Here is a 24,150-nt window from a genome sequence, read left to right as displayed (position 1 = left end):
GTCCCAGCCTCGTGACCTTAAGCAATGGAGTGTTGGTTTCTTTATCGAGAAAGGAGAGTAAATAATGCTTGCATCACGAGGATTCATACAGGTTCATTTACCTGGAAACACTTCATAAACTGTAAAGTGCTGTGAAAATATTAGGTTTTTTTCTGTTACGGTCATGCCTGGGCGTTAACTCCGTTAATGATTTCCTAGCAAGACCCTGCTTTTGTCCGAATTGTCAATAAGCTATTTCTTAGTGAACAAGCGTTGATACTAATGTGCCGGGCATTATAACCAGCAGTGAGGAGACAGCAGTAAGACAGACGAGGCCTCCACCTTTCCTGGAGTAGGGCAAAACAGATGAACAAGCAGGTAAACAAAGAATTCCAGCTGTAGTAAATGCAAAGAAAGCAATAAATACGGTGGAGAGGTGGGGGGAGGTGCTCGGCTCGAAGCCAGGTGGTCAGGAAAAGCCTCTCGGAAGAGGTGACGGGTCCAGGTGACACGTGAGCACGGAAGGAGCCAACCGTCTGAAGGGTTGTCCAGGAAAGGAGACTGTTGTAGGCGGAATTGTGTCCTCCCAGTACCCCTATGTTGAAGTACCTCAGAACGTGACTGTGTTTGGCGATAAGGCTTTGAAGAGGTTGATGAAGTTAAACGAGGCCATTAGGGTGGGCCCTTATCCAACCTGACCGTTGTCCTTACAGAAGAGGAAACTGGGACACACAAAACTAGGGGTGTGTCAGTCCAGAGGAAAGACCATATAAAGACACAGCAAAAATATGGCAACCTGTAGGCTGAGGGGAGAGGTCTCAGAGGAAATTAAACCTGCCAACACCTTGATTGTGGACTTGTAGCTTCGGATTGCATTGTTTAAGCCACTCATCTGTGATATTTTGTTAAGGCAGCCCTCGTAAACTACCACAGGGACTAACACAGCCCCTGACACAGCCTGATATGTTCTAGGAACTGTCAGAAAACCAGTGGCCAGAGCAGTAGCTGTTCAGAAATGAAATTTGTAAATTGTTTTTTATTCTCTTAAGTTTTTATTTATTTTTGAGAAAGTGTGAGTAGGGGAGGGGCAGAAAGAATCCCAAGCAGGCTCCACACTGGCAGCGAGGAGTCCGATGCAGGGCTCAAACTCATGAACCATGAGATCATGACCTGAGCCGAAGTCGGATGCTTAACTGACTGAGCCACCCAGGCGCCGCCCCCCCCCCCCAAATTTTTTTTAAGTATCGAGGAGCACCTGGCTGGCTCATCAGAAGAGCATGTGACATTTGATCTCGGGGTCATGAGTTCAAGCCCTACATTAGGATTACTTACATAAATAAACCTAACGACAAAAAAAAAAGTATTGGAAGCTAGATGACGTAAGACCTGTGAGCCCATGGCAAAGAGTTTGGATTTTAGCACAGTGGGAAGCTATGCAAGTATTTTAAACAAAGGCAAGACACGATATTTATGGGCTTATAAAATAAACTTTTTTGGTTTGGAATAATCTTAAATTTACAGTAAAGTTGCAAAGATAGGACAGAGTTTGCATATACCCTTTACCCAGCTTCCCCTAATGTTAACATCTTACGTAAACCCGCTACATTTCTCATAACCGTGGGCTTTATTCAGATTTCACCAGTTTTCCCACTAATGTCCTTTTTCGGTTCCAGAATCCACTTTAGGAGACCACGTTGCTGTACGTCATTTATGTTGTTAAATGTTTGCTCTGGCTGTTCTGTGGAGACTGTGGTAGGGAGAACAAGAGTGGGGGCAGGAGGGAGGACAGTTGGCAAGCGGTGGTAATAATCCAGACCAAAGATAATGGTGGCTTGGGCTGGAGATGTGACAATGGATAAAGAGAGGAAGGATAGATATATTTTGGAAACAGACCAACTTGCTTTTGCACTTGATGCATTAAAGGAGGGGGGCGTAAGTATGACCTCAGGATATCCAGCTTTGTCTCCTGACCCTGATTGCCATCGGGGGGAACAGTGCAGGGGTTTCACCCGAGGTACAGTCAGTTTGAGGTGCCATTGAGACTTACAACTGGAACCAGCAGGTAAGGAGTTGGATATAGGAATCTGGAGTTCGGAGAGGTGTGTAGGTCATGACCCAGAGACAGAAATAAGTAAAGTTATCTAGGGAGAGAAGTGACAGCAAAATGAAAGTTCCAGTGCTCCGGGATGGAGAACACCCCGGTCCTGAGAAGGACCTTGGCTTTCAAGTCCAGCTTCTGATTATTATTATCTCTTCTTGGTTAAGACTCATTTTTGGGGGGTGCATGGGTGGCTCGGTCGGTGAAGCGTCCCACTCCTGATTTCGGCTCAGGTCACGATCTCACGGTTCGTGAGCTCAAGCCCCACATTGGGTTCCGTGTTTACAGTATGGAGCCTGCTTGGGATATTCTCTCTCTCTCTCTCTCTCTCTCTCTCTCTCTCTCTCTCTCTCTCTCCCCCCTCTCTGTCCCTCTCCTTTTCTCTCTCTCTGTCTCTCAAAATAAATAAATAAACTTAAAAGAAAAAAAAAAGACTCATTTTCGAGACAGCTTGCTGGCTCAGTTGATGGATCATGCGACTCTTGATTTCAGAGTTGTGAGTTCGATCCCCACATCGGGTGCCCAGATTACTTAAAAATAAACTCTTTAAAAAAAAAAAAGACTCATTTTCAATCACTAAATTGTGCTTGGTTTTAGGGAATTAGATTATCTCATTTAGTTAACTGAGAAATCTAGTTTCTTCTCCTGGGTGGGTGCCTTCTTTGGAGAACTGAGTAAACATTTCAATGCTTTGACTGCTTATCTTGCATGGCTGTGGAGAGTTGGCCAGAAAAGTTCTCCTCTTGACCACAAATAGCTTCCACTGGTAGTTACCAACTGACAAAGAGGGAATTTTATCATAAGGATAACTCTGTTTATCGAGGATTCTTTTTTTGAAGTTTATTTGTTTATTTTGAGAGAGAGAGAGAACAAGCAGAGGAGGGGCAGAGAGAGGGAGAGGGAAAGAATCCCAAGCAGGCTCTACACTGTCAACATGGAGCCCAACGGCGGGGGGGGGGGGGGGGGGGGGCTTGAACTCACAAACCAAGAGGGAGGTCATGACCTGAGCCAAAATCAAGAATCAGACACTTAACTGACTGAGCTACCCAGGCGCCCCTTGAACATTTATTATTGCAGTAGTCATTATGAAGTTTGTTTCATTATTAGTATTACTTTTGTATTTTTTTAAGTTTATTTTATTTATTTTGAGAGGGAGTGAGAGAGAATCCCAAGCATGCTCCATGCTGCCAGTGCAGAGCCCGATGTGGGGCTCGAACTCACAAACCGTGAGATCATGACTTGAAATGGATGCTTAACCAACTGAGCCACCCAGGTGCCCCATTACTTTCATATTTTTAACATAAAGAGGATGACCTGGATGGATGTACAGTAAAATAATTTGTTTGCAGATTTCAAAATTTACTAAAATCAATTTACAAAGCAGGGGGCCAGTGAGAACTATAGAATCCATATTTACAGGTCTCTGAAGCTGATCTTCTTTTCCTTAAATGACTTCTCATTGAGTCTTATAGAAAGTAAAAAGCATTTGCTTTATTTTTAGATGTGATCTCTGATGTCTTCAACTTTTATGGTTCTCTTTTTAACCTTATTATAACCAGCCACCTACGAAATCTGTAATTTTCTCTAATATAACAGTACATGCTAAAAAGAAGTTTGCACAAAATACCCCCATTTGCGGTTTCAAAGGATTATTATCCAGTGTGGTCCATGACGTGGAAAGTCACTGTCCTTGCTCACTCCATGTCTAACAGTATCATTTTGAGGACAGTGGAAAACAGATCAGGTTTGATTCCTTAAGATGATACCTTTGCTGTTTGTGGTATAATTTGTGATCTGAGAGCTGGATGTAAAAGACACGTGAACAAAAGTAGCATCTATCCAACTAGCTTTCTGATTCTCAAAGTTGTACTCAGAATGCATGTTACCTCTGCATTCAGAGCTAGAACATACTGCTCATGATCATTAGTAGTAGTCGACATAGCTTAGAACAATATTTGCTTTCTGTCGAGGCTTGGTTCACGGACGCTGTGGTAAATGCAGAAGGGCCTGGTGGTTAGTTCTAAGGGTTAGGAAGACCGTTAACCAGACTGGTCAAAAGCAGCGTAATCGAAGGGACAAGGCTGAATCATGGTTGGGAAACCAGAAATCAGGGCTAGAAAAGCAACACCAACTACAAGGTCTAGGTGACCGTTTTAAGCTATTACAGTAATAATTGGCTCAAGCAAGAGTCATCAGTGGATGCTAAAACCACTGAAGGAAACAGTATTGGGGAACAGGAATTCACACTGTCTCAAAGCATTATAAGATTCTGTATTAATTATAAACAGTAGATAAATATATTGGATACCGTCAAGTAAGCAAATTTTACATCACCAGTGATAGGACGCACTGACATAATGTGCCTCTCATTGTGACACACTGAGAACACGACATCACCTGTGGATTCTTGCCAGAAATGCTTAACCTGGATCAATCAGGAGGAAACAATCAGACAAATCCAAATTGAAAGACATTCTACAAAACGACTAGCCAAAACTTTTTAAAAGAACATGTCGTTAACTTGGGGAACTGCCCTCAATTAATGACTAAAGTAATCCAGCTACTAAATTTAAGGCCCAATCTTTGATTGGATTCTGAATTAACAGGGGGTGGGCCAGCACAGAGGGCAAGGAAAAATATTCTTGGGACATTTGGGGAAATTTGAATATGGACCATATATTAGGTAAATAGTATGGTATAGTATTGAGGCAGTCTTAAATTTCTTGCCTGTGGTCTTTGCTTTGTGGATATGTGAAATGTCTTGTTCTTTGTTCTTGGGAGATACATGCCGGCATATTCAGGAATGAAGTGTCATGCAATGTATCTTACTGTCACATGGTACAGCCAGAAATAAAATTTTATTTGTATAGGTTTTATTTTCTTTAAAAAAAGCCTTTTAAAAATTGAGGAACTGTTCACATGTTGCAATGAGATGTCAAAAAACTTACTCAAGGTTGCACAATGAGTCTTTAGTTTTTCTTTCTTTTTTTTTTTTTTTACCCAGGTGGTATGGGTTTTATCAATCATATACCATGTGATTTTATTTCTATGCTTTGACTCATCACCGTAGTTTGTTTATATATATATATATATATATATATATATATATATATATACATATATATATATATATATATGTATATATATATATAATTGTCAAGTTGGCTAACATACAGTGTATACAGTGTGCTCTTGGTTTTAGGGGTAGATTCCCATAATTCATCATTTATATACAACACCCAGTGCGCATCCCAACAAATGCCCTCCTCAATGCCCGTCACCCATTTTCCCCTCTCCCCCGCCCCCCTGTTTTTCTTTTTTTTGTACCACAAAATAAGTTTTCAGTCCTCTTTCTTTCCAATGATATCCTGATTTCATTAATGAAATAGGGGGAAATATGAGCCTAATCAGAACTATTGTTACTAGCATCAACATTGATTCTATTCATTCAAAAGATATTTATGAATTGGAGATTTTTTTGAACTGCAGAAACCCTAGGTTCACTGTGAGAAATTTCACTCTATGGGATGTGTCCTGAAATTTTGAAAGGGCAGATAAGATGATTTAGACTAGCCTTCTAAGTATACCCTTCTGCTAAGGGTCAGAGCCCAGGCTATGTGCCTCTCTAGATGTTTGTATACTACCCTATTTGTGCCTCCTTCCCTATAGCTTGTCATGCTAAATAGTAATTGCTCATTTAATCACTCATAAACTCATTTAAAGCTGAATAAGGTCAGATAGCATGAGTAATATCAACACATCTTTAAAGTACCTGGGAGCAATCTAACTTTCATAGACAAAAAAGGACATAACAAAGACGTGAATAAATGATAAATGCTCCATGTTCCTGGATGGCAAACTAAAGACAATAAAGAAGTAAGTCATTTTCTAAATTAACTTCCAAATTAATTGTAATGCCATTCAAAATCCCAACAGGATTGTCATAAATCGATTGTAAAATTGAAATGAGGAATAAAAGTCTAAAAATAACCAGAACAAATTTTGAACAAAGAACAAGAAGAGATTTATCCCACCAGATAACAAAACCATATTAAAAGAGCATGGTATTGGCACAAAGACAGAAGTAGATCTAAGGTGATGAGGGAAGTTTGATACATAGTAGATAAAGCAACTCAAATTATTAGGGAGATTAATTGGGTCATTTTCTCAGAAAATGAAGTTGAGTCAATTGACTATTCATATGGAAAAATAAAATTAGATCCCTACCTCACTCCATATGAAAAACTAATCTCCCAAGAAGTTTACAAACCTAAGTATGGATAGCCATTAAAATCACTTAAGCATAGTCTGTTTATGGATACATTTACATACCAAATGAAATATAAAATTTATCAGGTTCACCACAAGTTTACAATAACTGGCAGCCTGAGGTAGAAGGGGAAGAGATTTCAACTTTAAACATGAACATTTCTTTGAAAAGAAAGGAAAAGGAGGGGCAGATTCAGAATCAAATGTGACAAAATGGTTACAACACGTGTTCGTTTTGAGTGGTGGGTAGTAGCTGTTTGTCATGGGATCCTTGGTATTCTTCTGGAGGTTTGTATCTTGAGTTTTGAAGAAAAAATACTCTTCCAACTCGTCGGTTCCATGAGACTCAGACCTCTCCTGTTTTCTGAGATCCTTTCTCAGTTCCCGTTGATTTGCAGTTGTTTTCCCAAATGCTTGGCTTTTCTTCCCCCTACATACAAAACCTAATTACTGTGGGAAAACAGTGCACTTCACTTAAAAATAAAGCACAACTTTCCTGTTTATTTACCTAGAGCTTTGTGTTTATGTTTATTGAGCCCAATTGTTGGTACCTCAGTGAATGGATTGCTTGCAACAGATGGTGGCCAACAACCTTTGGGTCTCGGAGCATTTTGGATGAGGACACTTTAGGAGTCTGCCCAAAGCTAGCAGCTGACCAGGCCCATTTAGAAGGATGATGTACTGGATTCAGAGAACTCGCCAGCCTTGGACCGAACAGAGTCCAAAGCGGGGCTCAGGCACTCCGTGATAATGGGGCTTCATTGTCCTGAACCTTCCCACTTCAGGGAGTCATTGGGAGGATTTGGTGAGAAGATGCATGTCAAATACTCCATAAACAGTGATTCTTTATCCTCTTTAACTTCAGTTACGCTTCATGAAAACCACTTGAGAGTTAGACTCTCAGAGATCGGCCAGCAGAGAAGTTGGTGGAGTTCTTCAGCGCAAAAGTGCTGAGTTCTCGCATTTTCAATGTCTGTAGTCTCTTCTCATTTTCCACCTTCCAGAATGGGGCATCCCCAGACATAAGCTGAGAAGTCACACATCCCTGGGACCTTTGTGTTCACTTTGCCAAGGTCGAGGAGGGATTGAACACAGGCTGGAGCCTGGGACCCTCTGTCCAGTAGCTTCTTTACAGGAATTTGGGAATTCTGGTTTCGGAGCCAGTCCTCCCTTGGCTCTCATTCACCTGTAGAGGATCTTGATTGGCACATCTTGGCTCCAAGATGTGACAGACACCTGTCCTGTCGCTCCAAAATAGTAACCAACAGGAGAGCTGCAGAATGGTGGAGAGATTCAGGCTGCACGCGCTGGAATCACACCAGTTGGGTTAAGACCAGTTGGCTTAGCTGGCGAAGGCATGTTACTTCACCTCTTAGTGCTCCCACAAATAGGTTTAATAACAGTTCCTGCTCATCGGTACTTGTGAAGATTGAATGCACTAAACGTGAAGAGCTTTCAGAATACTGCTGGTTACACATAGTAGGATCTCGACGTGTCAGCTGTAACTGGCATTTCTCTATCTCGTCAAGTGTAAGGTGGCCACTGATTTTTACATGTCAGCAACCCTAAAAATGAAACGCATGTTGGGGTTGATGGCATTTCTGCAGTTATAACTGGCACCATTTTTCTTTTTTTTTTTTCTTTTTTGGTGTTATAACTGGTAATGTCTTAGATTCAATGAATTCAGCATGAGACCTCCTCCTCCTGGACAGGACGTCCAGATGTCTGAACAGTGAATGTAATCCCTGAATGGTGTTTGCAGGTAAAGTGCGTACATTGTACCTTTTTGAAAGAGAGTGCACACACAAGCGGGGAACGGGCGGAGAGAGAGAGGGGGACAGAGGATCCAAAACCACAGAGCCCGATGTAGAGCTCGAACTCATGAACTGTGAGATGACGACCTGAGCCAAAGTCAGATGCTTAACCGACTGAGCCACCCAGGTGCTCCAATCACATTTTGTTCATCCATTCGTGAGTTATTGGACATTTGGATTATTTTGACTTTTTGGCTATTATGAATAATGCTGCTGTGAGTATTCATGTACAAGTTTTTGTGTGGTCATATGTTTTTAATTCTCTTGGGTACATACCTAAGAGTGGAATTGCTGGGTCATGTAGTAACTCTATATTTAACCCTTTTGAGGAACTGCCACACTGTTTTCCACAGCGACTACACCATTTTACATTCCCACCAATGTATGAAGATTCTGGTTTCCCCAAATCTTGCTACCACTTATCACTGTCTCTCTGTTCGATCATAGCCATCTTAGTGAGTGTAGAGTAGTATCTCATTGTAGCTTTGATTTATATTTCCCTAATGACCTAAGACATTGAGCATCTTTTCATGTGCTTATTGGCCATTCATGTATTTTCTTTGGCGAAATGTCTCTTCAAATCCTTTACCCATTTAAACATTTGATTATTTGTCTTTTTACTGAGTTTTAAGAGTTCCTTATATATTCTGGATATTCTGGATACTAGACTTGTATCAGACATATGATAGTTGTGGGTTGTTTTTTTATTTTTAAATAAAGTCCAGTTTATCTATTTTTCCTTTGGTTTGTTGTGCTTTTTGTGTCATGTCTAAGAAACTGTTGCCTAAATCCAAGGTCATAAAGATTTCTCTCCTGAGAGTTTTATAGCTTGAGCTCTTCCATTTAGGTCTTTGACTCATTTTGAGTTAATATTTATATATGGCGTGAAGTGTAGGAATCCAACTACATTATTTTGTATGGGGATATACGGTTGTCCCAGCATCATTTGAAAAGACTAGTCTTCCCACATTGAATGGTGTTGGCAGCCTTGTTGAAAATCAGTGAGCCATAAATGTGAGGATTTATTCCTGGACTGTCAGTTCTGTTCCATCAACTTACATGTCTGTTCTTATGCCAGTACCACACCGTGATTACTGTAGTTTTGAAGTAGGTTTTGAAACCAGGGCGTGTGAGTCTTCCCATTTTGTTGTTCTTTGTCAAAATCGTTTTGGAGCACCTGGGTAGCTCAGTTGGTTAAGTGGCCGGCTCTTGATTTCAGCTCAGGTCAGGACCTCATGGTTTGTGAGATGGAACCCCGTGTTGCAATCTGCACTGACAGCATGGAGCCTGCTTGGGATGCTCCCTCTCCTTCTCCCTCTGCCCCTCCCCTGCTCACACTTTTCCCCAGTCACACTCGCTCATGTTTGCTCTTCTGCACGGGTGTGTATGCTCGCTGTCTCTCAAAATGAATAGATAAACTTTTTTTTTTTTAAAAGATCATTTTGGCTATTCTCGGTCCCTTGAATTCACATACAGATTTTAGAATTAGCTTGCCAGTTTTTGGAAAGAAGTCGGTTGGGGTTTTGATAGGGATTATACTGAAACCACAGTTCAATTTGGGGTATAGTGCCATTTTAACAATATTTTCTTCTGATCCGTGAACATGGCATATCTTTACATTTATTTCAATCTTCTTTAATTTCTTTCAACAACGTTTTGTGGTTTTTAGTGTGATTCTTGCACTTCTTTGGTTAAATGTTTTCCTAAGTATTTTGTTCTTTTGAGTACTGTTATACATGGAATTGTTTTCCTAATTTCATTTTTGGAATAGTCATTGCTGATGTATAGAAATAAAGCTAATTTTTACATATTGATCTTGTGTCCTGTAACCTTGCTGAACTCATTTATTAGTGCTAAGGTTTTTTTTCTACATTCCCAGGAATATGTCTTGTGGTCTTCTAGTTACCCAGGAAGATGTTGGAGCATTTCAAAGTCCCTATGGACATCTCATTTCTCAGCTTTTTCCTTTTAGGCTTTTTGTTTAGGCTATTTTTTGTCTTGTTTTCAATTGCCTCACATAGCTGCCAGATTAAAACATTTATCTATAATTGTTTTCAAAAAATGCCCCTTGGGAAGAGGCTATTTTAGCACTGTGCAGTTCTCAGTGAGGTCAAGGGCAAGGCTTTCAAGTGAAGTTTTTTAGGGACCCCACTAGACAGGTAGAACAATGACAGTTTGTTCCTTGGGAATGAGGCTTTAAGGAACTTCAGCTCCATTTTGTTCCCCTGGGATGTGGGCAATTTTTAAGGCTACCATCAGGATGGAGAGCAGAGGTTGAGGACAAGTTAAAACCACAGAGCTCACTGTTCTTATAGAAATTAGTAATTTGTTCTTTAATAAATGCTCTCGGGTTGCTGCAAGCCCATTGGTTAAAATTTCCAAAGTTCTGAGAAAGTTGATTTTGACCATTTTTGCTAGTTTTTGTTGTTGTTGTTGTTGTTGTTGCTTTTACGGAAGGATGAATTTTCAGACGTCCTTCCTTTCTCATTTTCACTGATTCACCTGTAACAGGGCTTTAAAATCTCTAAAGTCTCAGGGCACCTGGGTGGCTCAGGTAACTGCCTGACTCTTGATTTCGGCTCAGGTCATGATCTTGCGGTCATGGGATCAAGCCCCATGTCAGGCTGTGTGCACTGGGCATGGAGCCTGCTTGGGATTCTCTCTCTCTCTCTCTCTCTCTCTCTCTCTCTCTCTCTCTCTCTCTCTCTCTTCCTCTGCCTCTCCTTCACTCATACTCTTGTACTCTCTCTCTCTCAAAAAATAGAATAAAAAAATAAAAAATGAAATCTCTAAAGTCTCAATGATCACAGGCTAATTAAATACTTAATCATGGGAGATGATTAGAGGAAAGGAATAAAAATAGAAAATGTAATTCTTAGAGAAGCTCTCCCAGATGGAGAGATGAAGTTCAGCAAAGTGTTTCTATATTTAATGCTCTCAAAGTTAAGTTTAAGGTAACGGCTATTTTAAACCCCCTTTTTTTTCATACAAGTTAAATACAGGCTTTGGAGTCAGAACTGAGTTCAGATTCCAGCTCTGCTTCTTGACTGGCTTGACAAACTGGGACAAATTATACAACCTCTCTGTACTTTAGTTTCCTCACTTGTAAAATGGGGTAGTGATGTATCTATCACATAAGGTTACTGTGAGGTTTAAATGTGAAATGCTGATCACAGATGCCCTATAGCTCAATAGTATTGGTTGTGATGATTATCCTTATAATTTTGCAAAAGTACAGTGATGATTCTTGAGCAGAGTCAACCTAAAGGCAGATTTTCTTTTCTTTCTTCCTGTTTCCTTCACTTTATTTTTGCTGTAAAGAACTGAGAAGAAAATCTACTCAGCATTTTGGAATAAAAACTTGTGTCAAGCAGTGACAAAATGTTATTTATTCAACAAGCCTTCACTAAGTACCTAGTAAATAACAAGCACTCTGTCAGGCACAGGGACAAAAATGACAATAGAGTATGGTCCCTGCCCTCAAGGAGCTGGCAGTCCAGGAGATGGATAAGGAAACGGGATCATATGCCACCTAACAAAGGCTGTCATAGGAGAATACACATGGTGGGGGTATAGCTTTCACCATTTCCTCTTAGATTAATCCCTTTGTCTTTGGCCCCCAAACTGAGGAATTGGTCCTATTTTTGTCTTTAACCGGGTGTTTTAAACTGTGGAATTTTTTACATTTCTAGAGATAAAGGAAAAGCACCTAGAATTATAGAGGACACTAGAAACAGTCTTTCCTACAGAGCCTGACTATCCTACCAGCATAGTCACTTCTAGGATTTTCAGCCCAAAAAGTTCTTTGGCATATCTTTGCTTTGCTGTCCACGTAAAAAAAAAAAAAATTTTTTTTTCCTCTTTCTGTTCTCCACTTTATCGTCCAGAGAGCTGGGTAGTTCCCAAAGGAAGAGTGCTTTACAGAATCTAAGGGTGACTTATAGGCAAAGGCAGAAAATGATTAGTTTTCACCTTCCAGTTCCATACCCCCAAAATGAACATAAACTTTCATGGTAGTCATTACTGGAAATGCAGATAATTTTAATTCCATTGCATTTTTCAGAATTATCAGTCGTAACCCTCTGTCAACTGTTGAAGATTCCTATCTTTTTAAGTTGCCAGCATTAAAATATTTGTAAGTATTGCAACAATCTCATGGCTCGCGAGATGATTTCTGATCTTTTTTGTTGTCATCAAAAGATTCAGTATTTGCGTTTTGGTTAAAAAGTCGTAATTTAAATTTTAACTGGGTTATTGAAATAAGCATTATTAGCAAAGAAAAAACGTATATGGGCAAGATAGCCTGCAGAGGAAGGAGTAGTATTGAAGAACACATAACAGACATGGGACTTGTAGATGTAGGTAGAAATACCATTTATCTCAAAGTGGAAAGTGGAGTAAAGTGTATATTAAAAGAAAAAAAGACTAATCAAGAGAGGTGGATGCAATTGAGAATGAAAATGAGGATAAGAGTAAAAAGGATTGTACTGTTGAGCACCAAGGTGATTAATTTGATGATGCACATAAAATGTCTTCATTGGGAGCTTTCTGAAATTATTGTCCATAGCAAGAAAACTCTTGAGCTGACTTGACAAAGAAGCCAGAATTGAAGTAATCACATGTTGTTAAGTATCTTTTTAGGTACAGAATTTTTATCCTTGGGTTCAAATCACGCATGTTTGGGCTTTCTCCTTCAGAGACATGGGATCAACACAGGTGTCACTTACAACAGTTGAGAGCATCCTCATGATGACCCTTGAATTGGAAACACTGTAAGTTGATTTTTCTTATGTGTATTTTCACTTAGTTGTTTATTTAGATTTGTTTTATTGTTTTCTTAAGTCAGATTTATTGAGGTATAAAATTTACTCTTTTTAAGCATACAGTTTGATGAGTTTTGACAAACGTGTAGTTATGTAACCACCACCACATTTGAGACGTAGAACATTTCTGTCACCCCAAAAGGCCCCTATGTGCCTTTGCAGCCAATCCCCTTTTCTCACCACCAGCCCTGGCAACCACCAACATAATTTTTGTCCCTATAGTTTTGCCTTTTCCACAGTGTCTTATAAATGAAATCATACAAGGGGCACCTGGGTGGCTCAGGCAGTTAAGCGTCCGACTTCAGCTCAGGTCATGATCTGGCGGTCTGTGAGTTCAAGCCCTGCATCGGACTCTGTCCTGACAGCTCAGAGCCTGGAGCCTGCTTCGGATTCTGTGTCTCCCTGTCTCTCTACCCCTTCCCCATTTGCACTCCATCTCTCTCTCTCTCTCAAAAATAAATGAACATTAAAAAAAATAATAAATGAAATCATACAGTATGCAGTCTTCTGTGATTGGTTCCTTTCAGCATAATCCTTTTGAGATTCATCCATGTTTTTTTTTTTAACTTTTTTAACGTTTATTTATTTTTGAGAAACAGAGAGCTAAGCAGGAGAGGGGCAGAGAGAGAGAGAGAGAGAGAGAGAGAGAGAGACAGAACCCGAAGCAGGCTCCAGGCTCTGTCAGCGCAGAGCCCAATACAGGGCATGAACCTGCGGAACATGAGATCATGGCCTGAGCCAAAGTCGGTCACTTATCTGACTGAGCCACCCAGGCACCCCAGAGACTCATCCATGTTTTTGCACATGTCAGTAGTTCATTTCCTTTTTATTGCCGAGTAGTATTGCAGTTGTGAGGATATACCAGTTTGTTTATGCATTCATCAGTTAATGGGCATTTGAGTTGTTTCTAGCTTTTTGGCCTTTATGAATAAAGTTGCTTAAAACACTTACATGCAGGTCTTCGTATGAGCATATGTTTTCATTGGGGGAGGGGGGCAGGTGGTAAAATACCTAATGGCAGGATTGCTACATCATATGCTAAGTGTATATTTAACTTTTTAAGAAACTGCTTACCTGTTTTCTAAAGTGGATGTACCATTTTGCATTCCAGCCAGCAGTATATGAGATCTTCTATCTATCCTTTCTTCTAAGGTCTTTATCTATTTTTCGTAAGGTGAATGTTGGCCTTAAGATTGAGTTGGGAAGTATTCCCCTCTCTTCAATTCTCTAGTACAGTTTGTGCAGAATTGGCATTATTTTTCCCTTAAATGTTTGCTAGAATTCACCAGTGAAGCCATGTGGGCTTGAAGCTTTCTTTGTGAGAAAGTGTTAAACTACAGATTTTATTTTTGTAATAGTGCTACTTAAATTACATACTTTATTTTTTTGAGTAGTTCATGTCTTTCAGGGAATCTATTTCATCTTGAAGTTATTGACATAAAGTATTTTATAACATTCCCTTATTATCCTTTTAGTATCTGTAGAATTGTAGTGATGTCATTCCTCTCATTTTTGATATTGATAATTTGTGTCTTCTCTTGTCTTTTCTTGATAAATCTGGCCAGAAGTTTATCAGTTTTACTTATCTTCTCTAAAAAGTGCCTTTTCATTACACTGACTTCTCTATTTTTGTTTTCCTTTTTAAAAATTTCTGCTTTGATCTTTATCATTCCACTTTCTCTCCTTACTCAGTGATGAATTTCCTTTTCTTTTTCTAGTTTCTTAAAAGTGGACCCTGGGGAAGATGAATACTATATGAGCAACATCCCACATGTTGACATGTTGTGTTTTCAGTTTCAGTTGGTACAAAATAGTTTCTAATATCCATTTTGACTTATTTGACCAATAGGGTTACTTAGGAGTGTGTTGGTTAGTTTCTAAATATTTGGAGATTTTACAGATCTGTTAATTTGTTATTTAATTCCATTGTGGTCACAGAACAATATGCTGGATGACTGAAATCCTTTTAAATTTATTGAGGCTTGTTTTATAGCCAATGAATTCTGGTAATAGATGAGAATATGGTCTATTTTGATAAATATTATGTGTCCACTTGAAAAAAAATATGTAGTCTGCTGATTTGGTGTGGAGTATTCTATAAATGTCAACTAGGTCAAGTAGGTTGGTAGTATTTTTCAAGTCTGATGTATCATTACTCATTTTCTATATATTTTTTCTGTCAATTATTGAGAGAGGGATATTGAAATCTCCAACTATAATTGTGTACTTATGTGTCTCTCTTTCCTATTCTCCTTAATATATTTGGAAGTTCTGTTATCAGATACATAAATTTTTAAGTTATGTCTTTTCTAATAGTTGACATTTCTATCACAATGGAATAACCTCATTTATCCCTGGTAATATCTTTGCTTTGAAATTGACTTTGTCCTATAGTAAATATAGCCACTCAAGGTTTCGTTTGATTAGTGTTAGCAAGGCATAATTTCTTCCATATTTTTAACCTACTTATATCTTTGTATTGAAGATGAATCTTATAGACAGCATATAGTTGGCTTTTGCTTTTTTATCCAGTATGACAACTCTATCTTTTAATTAGGTGATTATACCATTTATATTTAATGTAATTATTTACATGATTACATTTAAAGCTACTGTCTACTCTTTTCTATGTATCCCATCTGTTCTTTGTTTCTTTTCTTTTTCTTTTTCTTCCTGCTCTTGGGTTGATTTAGTACGTTTTATTATTTTTTGGTGGGGGGATAAATAGTTACAACTCAGGTTTTGTTATTTTAGTAGCTGTTTAATGGTTTGTAGTGTTCATGTTTAACTTATCACAGTCTATCTTCAAATGATATTATATGATTTCATGAATAGTATAAGAACCTTACAATAAATAGTGTACTTCGATGGTTCCCCTCCTGACCTTTGTGCTATTGTTTTCATACATTTTACTTTTAGCACACCATATTATTTTTTGTTTGTTTGTTTAAATAGTCAATTATCTTTTTTTATTTTTGTATTTTTGAGAGAGACAGAGTGCAAGTGGGGGAGGGGCAGAGAGAGAGGGAGACACAGAATCTGAAGCAGGCTCCAGGCTCTGAGCTGTAGACACAGAGCCTGATGTGGGGCCTGAAATCACAGACTATGAGATCATGACCTGAGCTGAAGTCAGATGCTTAACTGACTGAGCCACCTGGGTGCCCCTCAATTATCTCTTTTATTGAAGTATATATAGATCATGTAATATGAAATTAGTTTCAGGTGTACAACACAGTGAACTTTTATATACATTATGAAATGCTCACAACACAGTGATCAATTATATACATTATGAAATGCTCACCACAATAAGTATATTACAGTATTATTGACTATATTCCCTATGCTGTACTTTTCATCTGGTGACTTATTTATTTTATAACTGCAAGTTTGTACCTCTTAACCCTTTTCACTCATTTTGTCCATATCCCCAGTTTGTTCTCCATATTTACAAGTGTTTTCTCTTTTTTGTTGTTGTTTATTCATTCATTTGGTTTTTTGTTTATTTTTTGTTTATTTTTTACCTTGTTTTATTTTTTATTTTTTAAAATTTACATCCAAATTAGTTAGCATATAGTGCAACAATGATTTCAGGAGTAGATTCCTTAGTGCCCCTTACCCATTTAGCCCATCCCCCCTCCCACAACCCCTCCAGTAACCCTCTGTTTGTTTTCCATATTTATGAGTCTCTTCTGTTTTGTCCCCCTCCCTGTTCTTATATTATTTTTGTTTCCCTTCCCTATGTTCATCTGTTTTGTCTCTTAAAGTCCTCATATGAGTGAAGTGATACGATTTTTGTCTTTCACTGACTAATTTCACTTAGCGTAATACCCTCCAGTTCCATCCATGTAGTTGCAAACGGCAAGATTTCATTCTTTTTGATTGCCAAGTAATACTCCATTGTATATATATACCACATCTTTCATCCATTCATCCATCAATGGACATTTGGGCTCTTTCCATACTTTGGCTATTGTTGATAGTGCTGCTATAAACATTGGGTGCACATGCCCCTTCAAATCAGCATTTTTGTATCCTTTGGTTAAATGCCTAGTAGTACAATTGCTGGGTTGTAGGGTAGTTCTATTTTTAACTTTTTAAAAACCTCCATACTGTTTTCCAGAGTGGCTACAGCAGTTTGCATTCCCACCAGCAGTGCAGAAGGGTTCCCCTTTCTCCACATCTGTTGTTTCCTGAGTTATTAATTTTAGCCATTCTGACACATGTGAGGTCGTATCTCATTGTGATTTTGATTTGTATTTCCTTGATGATGAGTGATATTGAGCATCTTTTCCTGTGTCTGTTAGCCTTCTGGATGTCTTCTTTGAAAAACTGTCTATTCATGTCTTCTGCCCTTTTCTTAACTGGATTATGTATTTGATTTTTTTGGGTGTTGAGTCCTCTATATATTTTGGATACTAGCCCTTTATCAGATTATGTCATTTGCAAATATGTTCTCCCATTTCATCAGTTGCCTTTTAATTTTGTTGATTGTTTCCTTTGCTGTACAGCTTTTTATCTTTTTTTAATGGATGTTTGTTTTTGAGAGAGAGAGCACAAGAGTGGGGTAGGGGCAGAGAGTGAGGGAGACAGAGGATCTGAGCAGGCTCCGCACTGTCAACAGAGAGTCGATGCGGAGCTCGAACTCACAAACCGTGAGATGATGACCTGAGCTGAAGTCAGAAGCTTAACCGACTGAGACACCCAGGTGCCCCAGAAGGTTTTTATCTTGATGAGGTCCCAATAATTCATTTTAAAAAATGTTTGTTTGTTTGTTTGTGTGTTTGTTTATGTTTATTTTTGAGAGAGAGAGACAGAGTGCAAGCAGGGGAGGGGCAGAGAGAGAGAGAGGGAGACACAGCATCTGAAACAGGCTCCAGGCTCCAAGCTCTCAGCACAGAGCCTGACACGGGGCTCAGACTCACGAACTGTAAGATCATGATCTGAGCCAAGTCAGATACTTAACCAACTGAGCCACCCAGGTGCCCCTATTAATTAATTAATTAAGAACATGGACACACACATACATGTATGCATGGGGGGGGGGGAGCAGAGAGAGAGGGAGAGAGAGAATCTCAAGTGGAGAGAGAATCCTGATGCAGAGTTCAATCCACGACCCTGAGATCACGACCTGAGCCAACACCAAGAGTCAGGCATTCAACCCGCTAAGCCACCCAGGCACTCCTCAGTAGTTCATTTGTACTTTTGTTTCCCTTGCCTCTGGAGACATGTCTAGTAAGAAGTTGCTTTAGCTGAGATCAAAGAGGTTTCTGCCTGTGTTCTCCTCTAGGATTTTGATGGTTTCCTGTCTCACATTTAGGTCTTTCATCCATTTTGAATTTATTTTTGTGTATGGTGTAAAAAAGTGGTTTAGTTTCATTCTTCTGCATGTTACGGTCCAGTTTTCCCAACACCATTTATTGCAAAGACTATCTTTTTTCCATTGGATATTCTGCTTTATCGAAGATTAGTTGACCGTGTATTTGTGGCTCCATTTCTCGGTTCTCTATTCTATTCTATTGATCTATGTGTCTGTTTTTGTGCAGTACCACACTGTCTTGATGATTCCAGCTTTGTAATACAGTTTGAAGTCCAGAATCATGATGCCTCCAGCTTTGTTTGTTTGTTTTTTCCCAACATTATAATTCGGGGTCTTTTCTTGTTCCATACAACTTTTAGAATTGTTTGTTCTCGCTCTGTGAAAAATACTGGTGTTTGATAGGGATTGAATTGAATGTGTAGCTTGCTTTGAGTAGTATAGACATTTTAACAATATTTGTTCTTCCAATCCTTGAGCATGGGATGTTTTTCCATTTCTTTCTGTCTTCTTCAATTTATTTTCATAAGCGTTCTATTGTTTTCAGCATACAGATCTTTTACCTCTTTGATTAGGTTCATTCCTAGGTATCTTACGGTTTTTGGTGTATTTTTTTTTAATTTTAGAGACAGAGTGTACAAGTTGGGGAGAGGGGCAGAGGAGAGAGAGAGAGAGAGAGAGAGAGAGAGAGAGAGAGAGAGAGAATCTTAAGAGAATCTTAAGAGAATCTTAATCTAATCCATGCTGAGCGTGGAGCCTGACACAGGGCTCGATCTCACGACCCTGAGATCCTGAGCCGAAATCAAGAGTAGGATGCTTCATTGACTTAGCCCATCCAGGCACCCCTTGTTTGTTTGTTTGTTTGTTTTTTTCTGAGATTCTACATATAAGTGAAATCATATAGTGAAATGATATACATACATATAGTGAAGTGAAATCATAACCTATATAGTTACCAGTTCTAATGTTCTTCATTCCTTTGTGTGGATCCACATTTCCGTCTGCTATCCTTTTCCTTCTGCTTAAAAATACTTTCTTTAGGGGCACCTGGGTGGCTCAGTCAGTTAAGCATCCAACTCTTGATTTTGGCTCAGGTCATAATCTCACAGTTTGTGAGCTCAATTCCCGCATTGGGCTTTGCCTGGGATTCTCTGTCTCCTCAGTGCTCTTTCCCCCTTGCACACGCATACTGCACGTGCCCTCTCTCTCTGTCTCTCAAATAAACATTTAAAAAAATACTTCCTTTGGCATTTCTACAGTGTAAGCCTGCTAATGATGAATTCTTCCAGCTCTTGTATGTCTCAGATAGTCTTTATCTTGCTTTTATTTTTGAAAGCTTTGGGTATAGAATTCTAGCTTGATAGCTATTTGGTCCCCCTCTCCTTTTCACTGCCTGAAAGATGTTGCCCCACCGAGTTCTGGCTTACATTATTGCCAACAAGAAATATGTTGTCATTGTTATATCTTCGTTGCTCTGTGTGTCATGTGTGGTTTTGTTCCTTTGGCTGCTTTTAAGATTTGCTCTTTATCGCTGGCTTTGACCAGTTTGATTATCATGTGCCGTGGTGTAGTTTTATCCGTGTTGAATGGATTAAACTAAACATGTAGTTTAATCCATGTTGTGCTCAGAGTTCATTGACCTTCCTGGATTTGTGAGTTTATAGGGTTTACTTATTTGGAAATGTGGGGGCTATTAGTTTTTCAAATTTTTTTTATATCTCCTCTCCTTCGTGGACTCTAAGTATACATATATTAGGCCACTTGAAGTTGTTGCACAATTCATTGAGTTAAGTAGAGGCATGGGGTTTTTTCCATATATGAAATACTGTTATAATAACTTTTTTAAATGTCCTTGTCTGCTAATTGTAGCATTTGTGTAGATTATGGATTAGTTTTTGATTGATTGCTTTTTTAAAAAAAAAAAATTTAACATTTATTTATTTTTAAGACACAGAGAGTGATCAGGGAAGGGGTAGAGAGAGAGGAAGACAAATCTGAAGCAGGTTCCAGGCTCCGAGCTCTCAGCACAGAGCCTGATGTGGGGCTCAAACCCATGAACCACGAGATTATGACCTGAGCCAAAGTTGATTGCTTTTTATCCTCAGTATGGGCCATATTTCAGATTTATTCAAACTCTTAGAAGTCTACCCTCTTTCTGTGTGCTCTCAACCCAAAGTGAGACTTTTGGCTTGGAAGGAGTTACCTGTGTATTAAACTACTGATCAGTGTCACCCAGTTCTAATCTCTATCTCATTCTAAGGGTACCATACCCCATGTCATCCTTACCTTTCTGTTGGGCACCTCTGTCCTTCTATCTGTGTATTTATAATATTCAAGAGCAGCAGTTGGCCAACTGGTCCCTACCCAACCATCCAGGCCATGTGCCTCAAGAATTCCTTTTTGCACAGCCCTGTGATGACTTTGGCCCGCCTCTTCTACCTACTCAAGTAACTCCTTTACCACTAATTTAATTGTCTGTGTTTCCATTTGTAGGATTTTACCTAGCCGTATGGCCTGCTGTCTCTGCCAATTTAAAAATACTGTTGAGGTTGTCTGTAAGACAGTCAAGCTACATTGTGACAGTGCATGTCTGACAAATGGCACACGTTGTGGTAAGTCCTAATTGCCTGATGATAAATTTGTAAATTTTTATTTTATTTGTGGTTTAACTTTTATTTTTAATCAACAATGATAATTTTGTTTAATGTTTATTCATTTTTGAGAGAGAGAGCATTCACGTGTGTGAGCTGGGAGGGGGCAGAGAGTGAGTGAGGGGGACAGAGAATCCGAAGCAGGCTCTACACTGACAGCAGCAAGCCCCATGCGGGGCTGAACTGTGATATCATGACCTGAGCCAAAGTCGGATGCTTAACTGACTGGGCCACCCAGGCACCCTAACAATGGTAAATTTTTAAACTAATGATGTCATTGCCTTATTTTTACTCATTCAGAGTTCAGATCCCTGAATTTCTAAGAACTATTCCTTTGTTAAAAGTCAGATTCTCAGTTACATTATTAAGTCAACTACCCCAAAATGAAAACCTGTTCACATAGTGCATCACAGTTTATAAGCTGATTTTACGTGCGTTAGGTCTCAGGTGCCCTTTGTCTTATAGGACAGGTGGAGATACCTTTTTGTTTATTTTGTTGTTTTTATAAGTGTGTAAGAGTACAAGTGATGCTGATTTCTGAAAAAGTTTTATTTGGAGCCTCTGTGTTTCTGTTCCCTAACCAGAAGCTGCTACCCAACCGTTCTAACGGGTGAGAGGGCTCTTCTATTCTTGGGCTGTCCAACTCTTGTTCTGAATCTTAAGCTTTTCTATCCAAAACACAGGTGCTTTTAGGTATTTTTCTGTTCTTAGGTTTTATTGGCACTAACTTGGTGACTTCCAAAATGTGCTTTTGCACCTGGATAGCTTGAATATGGGTCCCTGTCAATGGTCTAGGGCACAGCATAAATTACACTTTGCTACTTCTATAAGTAGTGTTGCTTATTTTCCAAAACAATGTTTTACCAATTATCTTACTCCCTTCTCCCTTAGAGGTGGGCAGAATAGGCATTTTTTTTTTTATCTCCTTTGACAGGCGAGGAAAAATGAGATCAGAGGTGCCTTAGCCTAGCACTCGAGTCTCCTCTCCCGTTTTGGGCGCTCCGCCAGCCCGCTGCTCCTCCTCTCTCGTGACCTTTATAACCTCCTCCTCCGACTCTCACCAGCACCACTAAAAATACTTTTAATTCTTCTGGAAAAACCCAGCTGCACAGTGCTGTTCAGTGTACACAAGCTGTACGCTTGACCTTCATGTAGTTGGAAGCTCTGGATGGTTCTCTCAGTAAAGCTAGCAATCTGGAAATGAAAGGAAATGAAGGCAAAGTAGGCATTTGACCAAAGTTTCTTTATCCCTTCTGCATTTTATTTTTTTTTTTTTTTATTTTTTTTTTTTAAATTTTTTTTTCAACATTTTTTATTTATTTTTGGGACAGAGAGAGACAGAGCATGAACGGGGGAGGGGCAGAGAGAGAGGGAGACACAGAATCGGAAACAGGCTCCAGGCTCCGAGCCATCAGCCCAGAGCCTGACGCGGGGCTCGAACTCACGGACCGCGAGATCGTGACCTGGCTGAAGTCGGACGCTTAACCGACTGCGCCACCCAGGCGCCCCTATCCCTTCTGCATTTTAAAACCTCAAGTATCATTCCGTTGATTTTTTTGAACGCCCCACAGTGGCATCTCTCTCATACCTGGAAAATCTCTTAACCTATACCCCAGATCTCTGCCCAAATTTAAGCAAAGAACCAGGGTGGACTTAGCGGGTCTTGTTTTTAGTTTTTTCTGTCTAGAGCTTATGTTACGGGAGGTGCGATATATGGGAGCAGGGACCAAGCGAAGGAATTGGTGGGTGGGCGGAGAGGGCATCCACCAGATGAGGACCTGCTGGTGACGGGTGTTGTCCCGTGCATATGTGATGGTAGCAAGAACTCAAGGCCACTGAAGACGTAGAAGGAGGAAGACTCGCGCTCCCTCTGCCCCCGAAGCAGGACAGGGTGGGGTATGTGAATGCCAGGAGTCGCACTAGAGTTGCACACAGTTTAGCCGAGTATCTTCCGGCCTTGGCTTTTCTTGAGGCCTGGGCAATCGGCCCTTAGGGACCAATGGAATAACTCTAAATATAGTTATTCACACTGTGGAATGTTCTGAGGAAATAGCTACTTTTTCAAAACACATCTTTTTTGTCCTTTTGTTGTTGCCAATCGTAGGTCCAAGTTTGAGTTCGTCTCCTCTCTAAATGGCGCTCAAGTATTTGCTGATTCTTAATTTGCTTGACTGGGACGTATGACTGCATTGACAAAGAGCTGTGCTGTCAGTCTTTCATTATCAAAACTCATCTCTTCTTCTTCTTCGACAGATCAGGAAGTATACCTAAGGAATGCAGAAGGATCATTCATGAAGGTATTGACAGCTCGAAAGAAGAGCGCCAGCACGGAGCTGACTATTGAGCCAGAGAAGGCATCCTCAGACATAGATCGTGTCAGTTTGTCAGCCTTTATGAATGAGCAGCTAGACTTCAATGACGAAAGTGATGTCATTAGTGCACTGAATTACATATTGCCTTATTTCTCGGAGGGCAATCTAGAAGACGTAGAATCGACGCTGTTACCGTTGATTAAACTTCTGTTTTCAAATGTGCAAGAGGGAGACAAGCCCGTGGGTCACTCGATGAACGACACAGGGGACCCTTCTCTTAAACCTGGATCCAACGATTCAACTTACAATAATACAATGGGAAAACTCGACTTTCTGGAAAATTTGTTAGATGCAGAAATTCAGGAAAAACTTGATGACGTGAAAAAGAAAGAAAAAATGGCCATGCTTATACATTCCAGCCTTTTAGGTCCCAAGTTTAAACGTCAAATCTTTCCAAAGAAATTGGAAACTGCCCAACCGCAGGAGAAGAGCCTAGACGAGGTTGAGAGTGTGGGGGAAAAGTCCCTGAGAGTGAACAAGGTCATCAAGGGCCCAAAGGGCATACGGAAAAGGCACTTAAAAGAACTGAGACATCAGAACATCCAGAGTAAACAGAACGCCCAGCCATCTGTGGAGAACATGGCCAAGGAAAGAAGGCTCAGGACACCATCCCCAGGAGAGCTTCCCGTAGCACACAGGCCCAGCAAATCAGTGGGAAGCTCCTTCAATCCAGAGCCTTCGTTCATGGATGAGCACAAGGCAGCGGTCTCTTCTCTCATGAAGCGATACTTTTTGGACAGGCCTTCTGCCACCCCCGCTCCCAAGGAAAGAAGGCTCAGGACACCATCCCCAGGGGAGCTTCCCGTGGCGCACAGGCCCAGCAAATC

The 24,150-nt window shown here is 39.9% G+C and overlaps 1 protein-coding gene across 1 annotated transcript in view; it reads left to right on the top strand.

Annotated features, from left to right (window-relative positions):
* Window positions 1-24,150, top strand: part of LOC131496951 (leucine-rich repeat-containing protein 37A3-like) — a 220,111-nt gene that overhangs the window by 195,233 nt on the left and 728 nt on the right. Inside the window, exons 2-4 of the mRNA XM_058702829.1 lie at window positions 12,858-12,932; window positions 20,794-20,912; window positions 23,205-23,974. Coding sequence (XP_058558812.1) covers window positions 12,862-12,932; window positions 20,794-20,912; window positions 23,205-23,974 — 960 coding nt within the window. The 5' untranslated portion in view covers window positions 12,858-12,861. The remainder of the gene's footprint in view (window positions 1-12,857; window positions 12,933-20,793; window positions 20,913-23,204; window positions 23,975-24,150) is intronic.

The sequence above is a fragment of the Neofelis nebulosa genome, chromosome 16 (assembly GCF_028018385.1).
Source record: "Neofelis nebulosa isolate mNeoNeb1 chromosome 16, mNeoNeb1.pri, whole genome shotgun sequence".
NCBI lineage: Eukaryota > Metazoa > Chordata > Mammalia > Carnivora > Felidae > Neofelis > Neofelis nebulosa.
This window is presented reverse-complemented; position numbering and strand designations above follow the sequence as displayed.